The 8456-nt window shown below is 25.7% G+C and overlaps 1 protein-coding gene across 3 annotated transcripts in view; it reads right to left on the bottom strand.

Annotated features, from left to right (window-relative positions):
* Positions 1 to 202: 202 nt before the first annotated feature.
* LOC142333012 (uncharacterized) overlaps positions 203 to 8456 on the bottom strand; it is a 99333-nt gene continuing 91079 nt past the window's right edge. For 2 of the 3 annotated variants that reach the window (XM_075379781.1, XM_075379783.1), the window contains 2 exons: positions 7538 to 7678; positions 203 to 1357 (listed from right to left, as the gene is read on the bottom strand). In XM_075379781.1, coding sequence (XP_075235896.1) covers positions 1211 to 1357; positions 7538 to 7678 — 288 coding nt within the window. In that variant the 3' untranslated portion in view covers positions 203 to 1210. The remainder of the gene's footprint in view (positions 1358 to 7537; positions 7679 to 8456) is intronic. The other variant, XM_075379782.1, reaches the window with a different exon arrangement.

Genomic DNA, 8456 nt, shown 5'->3' with positions numbered 1-8456 from the left:
TTTCATAACAGGTTCCAATCATATAGCTGTGATTTTTCTGTATTATATGCAACAGCATACATACATATATACCAACAACATACACACAAAACCTCACAACTCACACAGAAAAATTACATAAAAAAGGGGTAAAGGATTTATAAAAAAACTGTTATCAAACCCGTTTTAAGATGATTTATCTACCTCTATATATATATATATCTTTTTCTTTTTTCTATTTTTTATTTTTTTAATACACTAGAATACAAATCTCCAGTTTGACATTCTAAATTATTACAGAAATTTTTTACATAAAAGATCTGCATTTTATAGATGTGTTATTATTATATACAACTTGTAAATCCCTGCATGTCTTTGTTTACCATTTCAGAAAGGATGTAGTACATTTCTTTTTCCATCACTAAGGGTTCACCTTTTTATGTGAAAATTACAATTTATTTATTCAAACCTGTTCATAAATAACAAATTTATGAAAAAATCCTTGAAGTGAGTCATTCTAGATTAAAAATTAATATTATTTTAATAATATTTTCATAATTTCAAAAATTATTGTTTAGTTTATTTTAATATTTTCTGTTATTGAATTACTATAATTTATTACATGAAAACATTAATAAAATTATTCCAGTTGAGATTGTGTTGAGTTGTTTAATTTTATGAAAACTGATTTTTTAAGTGACTCACTTCAAGAATTTTTGCCATAACTTTATTATTTATAAATGAATTTGAATAAATAAGATGTCACTTTCTTTGTCATAAAATGCTTAATATTTTTTTGTAATAACATGACATCTAAATAAATCAGTAGCTGCAAAGATATTAAAAATTAAAAAAAATTACATAACTGCCATTTTGAAATGGATTGAGAGATCAGGTTCATTATTTTTGTAGAATTAAACCTCTAGGTATCCTAGCAGTATATAAAATTTCAGCTTAATATGGTTAAAGATTCCTGAGAAAGAAATTTTTATGTTAAAAATACAAAATGGTAGTAGCTGGTAAATTAAGCATTTCCGAACATACGGTTTTACTTTATTTTGAAGTGGGCAACTATCCTCTGAATTCTTGAAACAGATTTTATAAACACTTTGTATATATATATGGATATAATAAAAAAATTTGTCGTAATACTTAAACATAATCCTACCATGAAATGTTTTACATATTAATTATAATTATTTTATAAAACTGCTATAAATCATGATTAATACTATTCAGTAACATTTGGATTAGTATAACTAAATCCTTGAAACTGTGTTTGATCCATAGATTGTAATATCGTTTTATCAACCGGTGTCAACCTTGGTCGTTCATTGGTAAAAGCTTTATCAAAATACTGCACATCTAGTGGATGCCGCTGAAACAGAAAAATAATTAATTAAATTTTATATAAAGACAAAACAATAATAATAAATTTATATGTTAATAATAAGTTGCTACTTTGTTAGTACTCTTTATCAGATTTATCGTTACACTTTTCAAGTTTGACAATTAAATATATTCTTTACAATGAGAAAACTTAATTTGGGAAAATGTTCTATTCCTAGCAGTGACACACACACACACACACACACACACACACACTATGTTAGTGTACATTGGAGTACAGAAACACTTTCATTATTGAAATCTTTCTAAACCAAGATGGGGCTATGTTGATTGTTTTTTTCTATTTTTTTTACTTTTCTGGCAACTATAACTATATTAAAGGGAAAAGCATAAGCATCATGTCAAAAATGGGGTGTAGATTTTTTTGTAAATTTCAAAAACATACTCTTAAAATTGAAATATGTTTTTGTTCTTTTGTTCTATCTCCCTTCAGTTTAGATAATTTTTTTGAAAGTTTATACTTCTAATGTAGATATTAAGAAATGTCAACAATTTTTTTTAAATTTTAGACCTCGAACCTAAAGTGCAGAAAAATTTATTTTAGCCTTTATTGAAGGAAAGCATTAGATTTAGAGAAAAAAAAGAAATTTTGGAAAAATGTTTTTTTTTTTTAATTTTTGATCTCATCATTTATAAAACTAATTTTGATAGATATTAGTGTTATTAAAAGTCTTTATAATATGGCAAAATTGTGAATTTTTTTAAGGCTATTTTTTTTCCCACACAAGCAACAGTTCTCTGAAAAGATGAAGTACTGGGCTGAAGAAAAGGAAAAACATCTAAGAGGAGAGTGAAAAAGTGAACGTTCAAAGGTTGATTTATAGTAACCTCCTAACGGCTGAAATTGAGAAAGAAAAAGAAGAATACTTTTCTGGTGATTTTTTATTACTAATTTTCCTGTATATCTTTCTGGTTTGCAAAATCAGAGCCAAGGTGAGGGACATTCTTCATAATTCTTTTACCTGGAATACTTTTGTAAATTCTGTAGTTTTGCGAATCAAAAACATTTTCATTCGTAACTCTAGTTTCTTGAAGAGACGCAATTATTATTTTATATTTGTTGAACGTATCTATTGTATGTTTTAATTTTTCAGTATTAAATAAAAAAATTAATGCTAATTGAAGGTATAAAGTTTATATCTTTATAAATATATATATATATATATATATATATAATATTACATTTATTTATAATATTAAAGAAGCTTGATTTTTCAGAACGCCCTGATTCTTTCAAACACTTTAATAAAGGACTGCCCAAAATCTGAGTGTCTTCTTACATTTCGATTGAAATGGTAGATTATCCACTTGGGATAAATTGTTTTTTAAAGTATTTTCCCATTGTTGATTAAGGCTATTTTATTTAAAAATTTTATAGAATTTTTTATTCTACAGTTTTAAAAATGGTTTTTTGATTGGCATAGCCAGGAAAGTCATGCGGTACTGCCAGCATTTTTTTATACAAGTAACATTTTACGTAACCATTTACAGCTTGTATTTGACAATGTATGGTAGAACTTGTAACAACATGGAAACTCTAGAAACTTATATAGAATGAATAAATAGCACTAAATATCATATTCTGTGAATAAAATGATGAATAAACATATATTTACTGCACATAAGAATATAAGTGATACGTTAATATTATAATTGTTTTTAATATAGGTTAAACCAGCAGTAGTCTTTTGAATTGGAATGACTTTAATTGTGTAAATTACGATACATTTCATATTTCTACATATTTTTCAAGGTGGCTAAATTTTGTGAAATGAGCATTTTTTTAGTAGTCATTTAAAAGTATTAAGAGACAATTGAATGTGTAGTGTGTTTTCAATATTAATTTATAAAAAGCATAGTTGGTTTTTTAATCCTTTATCATTTAGAAAGTTTATCTTGGCTCATATTAAAAAATAACAGTAATTTTTATGTTTATAAGAGAACCATTTTTGTAGAGTATTCATTTTTCATAGTATGTTGATGAACTAAGAAAAAATTCTATGACAAACAGGTCCACTGAGGACTGGGTAGGCTGTATTTTTCCATATTAGTTTTGTATTACATATTTATTAAATAAAAGTAAGTTTTTAACATATAATTTTTTTTTTTTTTATTTTACGATAAATTAATTTTTTTTTATTATAACCTAACTTTATTTCTAATATTGGAACATTTAATGTAGTCTGAATACATCATTCGTAATTAAGTGTACTGTTATGTTATGAAGAATTCTTAACCTGTTTGATGAGATATGACTGTATTATGTAAATGAGTATTATAACAGTTTTTATTAAGTGATAAAAAATACAGCATTTATGATCTTTATCATTTACCACCTGCAACTGTATGAAAATTGAACCATATACAATAATGTTGAATTTAATACCACTGTTTCACATCTTTATGAATTACAATCATATTTTAAATGTTTTACTCTGCTGATTTAATAGAAGATACACCCAAAATAAATATGCATCACACAGAACATACACATAACATATTGCTAAGCAATTTTGACTGAAAATGGATCTGGTATGGGAACAAATGTGGATGATTAGTTGTGCAGGAATAATATACAGGCCAATCAGTAACATGACTCACTGAAAGTTAAAAAAAAAACACATTACATAATTATATTTTATTTACTTTTACTGGATGATTTCAAAGAATTTACTGTTACTTATATATTTTTTCAAATGTAACATAACTGTAAGTATACGAATTCCATAATCTATGAATTCTTATATTAATTTTATAACAAAATATCTACATAAAAAATATCAATCATTTCACAATACAAGTGCATTTCGTAAGTGCAAATACAAACTATAATATTATGCAATTATTTTGTAATACATCACTTCATTACATTTCAGTGTTGTTCAATAAGAATAGAGACAAATGGCAACACTAAAAAAACTATTTAATAGAATAAATTGAACTGTTTGACATTTAAGTTGATACTCCTGATATAAAAAATATCAGCTGTTTGAAAATAAATTTTCATTATTATAGAAAACCTTTTTTTTTTATTCCAAAATGTCAGCTCTGCTTGAAATATGTACTATGAAAAAATAGCGTGCTGTGATAAAATTTTTATTTTCTCAAGGTGTAAACATAGTAAAATTTATGGATATTAAAACAGTGTGGTAAAAATTGTATTAACCATGAACATTTTTATTAGTGGATTGGAACAGTTTAATTCAGGCAAACAAGTATCACTGATTTTCATCATAGTGGAAGTTTTGAATGCTTTGCATAATTGCAGGTGCAATCTTATTAACAAGATCAAATACATAAAAAGTTTTGAAATTGGTAAAATTATTGGTACTGTTCAGTGCATTATCCATGATAAGCTGAATTACTGCAAAACGTATTCAATGTGGATTCTGAGACAGTCAACTCATGATCACAAAGACACCTGCTGAATTCATATTTGTAAAGAACTTATACAAGGGTTTTTAGCGGAAGGTAATGCTTTTTTTTAGATTATTAACTTGTGATAAAAGTTTGATTCATTATTTTGAACTGGAACAAAAACGTCAAAGTACGGAATTGAAATATTCGAGTTCACCTGCCAGAAAGAAAATAAAAACCTATGTGCCAGTCAGTAAAGTGATTCTAACAGTATTTTGGACTTCAGCCCAATTTATTGTGATTATTTGAAAGAGCTAGATACAACAACATCAAGTACTATTGTGAATATGGTAGAAAACAATGTAAAACTTCCAATAAGGAAGAAACATACTGGTTCTCTCTGAAGGTATAATTCTTTACCATGCCCATCCTCATACTGCTCAAACGACACAGGAAGCTTTTTAAAAGTAAGGTCTGGAGGTGATGACACATCTACCTTACAGTCCCAATTATGCATCAAAATTTTTTTGTTGTTTGGTTCTCAAAGGGTTAAAACCCTTTGGTACTAAGTTTAGCAAAAATGTATGAGTAAGAATGCAATATAAAAATGGCTTGACATGAAGGTAAACAATTCTTTATTGTTGGAATAAGAAAGCCCACAGAAATATGAATCAAGTGCCTAAATGTATCCAAGGAGGTTAAATTGAAAAATAGTGTTAAGTTTCATTATCATTGAATAAAGAATAATTTTTCCATAATTATTTGTCTCTATAATTATCGCTGAATGTCCCTCTTATAGTAATATTACATTAAAAAATAATATTTACAGTACCTAACAACAAATATAATATAATATTAAAATATATAAAATATTATAAATATAAATATATTACATAATATTATAAATATAAATATATTATATAATATTATAAATATATATTAAGATATTACAATATAATATTTTAGGAGAGAACATTGATGAATAATTTACTACATTTTATCTAAAATTGTAGTGATTTAGTAATTAATACTTGTTAAAAAAATTTCATTAAAAGTTAACAGAAAACTACATCAGTATTGAAATTGTTATGGCTGAACTCCAATGTAGGGAATGATAATCATTAATTACTGAAAGAAGTAGTTTTATTAAAAAAAAAAAAAAGATATACTTACAGTTAAATCAAACAACTAATCATAGGCATATCAATACAAATGAAATTTGTTGTCTCAGGGAAATAAATTTTTTTACAGAGGCAATCTCAACATAAATTAAAAGGCTTGTGTTTAAAAAACTGTATCTTATAAACCATTCAATCTAAAAAATTGTTCTTGTTTTAAGAGTACTTTCATGACTGATAAAAAATTCTTTCTATATATATTTAAAATTGATATTTTTATGTAATCCTTAAATGAAGTTATAAAATGTTGATAATAAACTGCCTGGGAAAGAGGCAAAAAATGGGGTACATTATCACAAATTTATGTTAATTTTTTCAGGTTTAATCTCAGGTGTATAAAAAACTAATTAATTTTTTACTATTACAACATGATTTTTGATATTACATCAAAATAAGAAAAAAAAACATGACTGAATTTCAAATTTTCATATTTTGCAAATATGTTAAATTAAACTTTGAAAAGATAATTCTTTATATAAACTTAAAGCAACTTAATCAAATTACAACGAATATGCACAAAAATAACAAATATCAATCGGTATGTAATACATGTGTTGTATATCTGAGCTGATTAGAAAAAGTTGATTCTGTGTAGTGTCAGTATCTGTTGAAGGAAGGAATCTCCAATTTGCCTTATGTATGTTTAATAGTAATTGCAATTTAAATCACAAATAACTATGTCGTGTATCAGCATATTTTATTATTTTACTTTCTTTATAGTTTTGAAAGCATCATCTTTCATTAAAATGTCAGTAATTTTTTAAGAGTTAAAGTTTACATACAAAGTGTTTCTTCACAAGGAGGAACAATTCTAATTCAGGAAGTGATTTTAGAGCTAAAAATAAGAAGAAGAAAAATACAAACATAGATCCAAAAATGATTTGTTTTTGAGTTAGAGCTGCTAAATATTTCATCTTGAGTTTTTGCTCTCTAGGTAATATAATGCAATAGTAAAATCTTTTAAGACACTTTTATAAAAAAATGTTAGTATATTTTCATTATTAGTATTTTTTTGTTATTTTTGTAACTAATTTTTTTTCAATAATTAATGTCCAAAAGATTTTAATACTACATTTGCTATGAAGCAAAATCAGAATGAATCTTTTGGAAAGTGTAACTTAAAAAAAAAAAAACCAGCATTTCTGGACCTATTTTTATATGACTTATTTTTTATTTTTAGCTCTACAATCACGTTCTGAAATAGTATTCTTTCCTGGTGAAACAACCAGGTATATTAGCGTTAAATACTTTGTCACCAGGACCGTATTTGATTTTTTTTTAAATCAAAAACAAAAGCGAGCTATTTCAATTTTCTTCTTTAAATGTGTTAAAATAGATCATTAAATCAATCAGGGAGATTAATTTTATTTTGTTTCCAACAGTATACTGATATTTTAACTATTATGAATAGGAACAGGAAGGGATGAAAGTTGTTCTTGACACACCAAACAGAAATAGTAGAATAGGAAAATGTTTTCAAATGCAGAAGTCAATTCCATTAAAATAAAAGAGAATCATATCTTCTATTATTAAAAACTACTAATACTTTTACTAAAAATTATACTACTAGTTTACAAACTACAGCAAAAATGTTGCTTAAAATTTTAACTGACTACTCTAGGCTTGAAAGGAGGTTCAATCTCTCTTCTTTCTAATCGTGCCCAATCCCAATTTCTAAAGAATGGATGTATTGTAACTTCACCTCCCCTCATGTCTGTTGATCCAAGCCGCTTACTTGAGTCTTTTTCTAAAAGCTAAATAAAGAAGAAAACAATTAATATTCAAATTAACTATACCAGTCAGTATACGACATGAAACAATATTAAAAAATTTTTTCTGAAACATTATAGGTTTCTGATAATAAAAATGTACTAATTATTAACTCATTTATGAGTAATGTATGTTCATTATTTTTTTATTAACTGAAGAATAATTAATTATACAGCTAAAATCATATCATAGCACCCCATGAGATGGGGTGCTATGATAATACTGTACAGAGAGCCCGGCATCTATGTTGTAAAAGGTGAGGGGTTCAGTTAAGATAAATCCCACAATACCATGGGATTTGGGACCACATGTTGTCTATAAAAGGTTTCCCCTCCTCCAAAAAAAAGTTTCATAAGAAAAAAGCTTGACTTTCAAATTGCATGTATTATGAAATACTCAATTAAAAAAAAAGAATCTCGTATCATATTATATCTTCATCTTTTATGAATCACTGCTGAAAATTTGAATTAATAATAGAAAGTTACAGATTTATAAAAAGTGAAGCATAAAAATCTGTTTTTCTGGTTGTTCAATTCTAACAATCGATTTCTTTATTATACAAAAAATTAATACTACAAATTATTTATTTAAGCATCATTCTGACTGTTTAGTCCTCTTTGATTGTTGTTTAAATAATTTTAAAAAAATTCTCAATGGTAAATTTTAGTATGGTGGGTATTTACAAAAAAACTTTTGTAAAATATTTTTCTCAGAAATGGTAGAACATTTTATTTTATACTGAACTGTGAAAAGAGTTGCGAA

This window comes from Lycorma delicatula, chromosome 12 (assembly GCF_047948215.1).
Source record: "Lycorma delicatula isolate Av1 chromosome 12, ASM4794821v1, whole genome shotgun sequence".
Taxonomy (NCBI): domain Eukaryota; kingdom Metazoa; phylum Arthropoda; class Insecta; order Hemiptera; family Fulgoridae; genus Lycorma; species Lycorma delicatula.
Note: the sequence above shows the minus strand (reverse complement) of the source record. Positions and strands in the feature narration are given on the sequence as shown.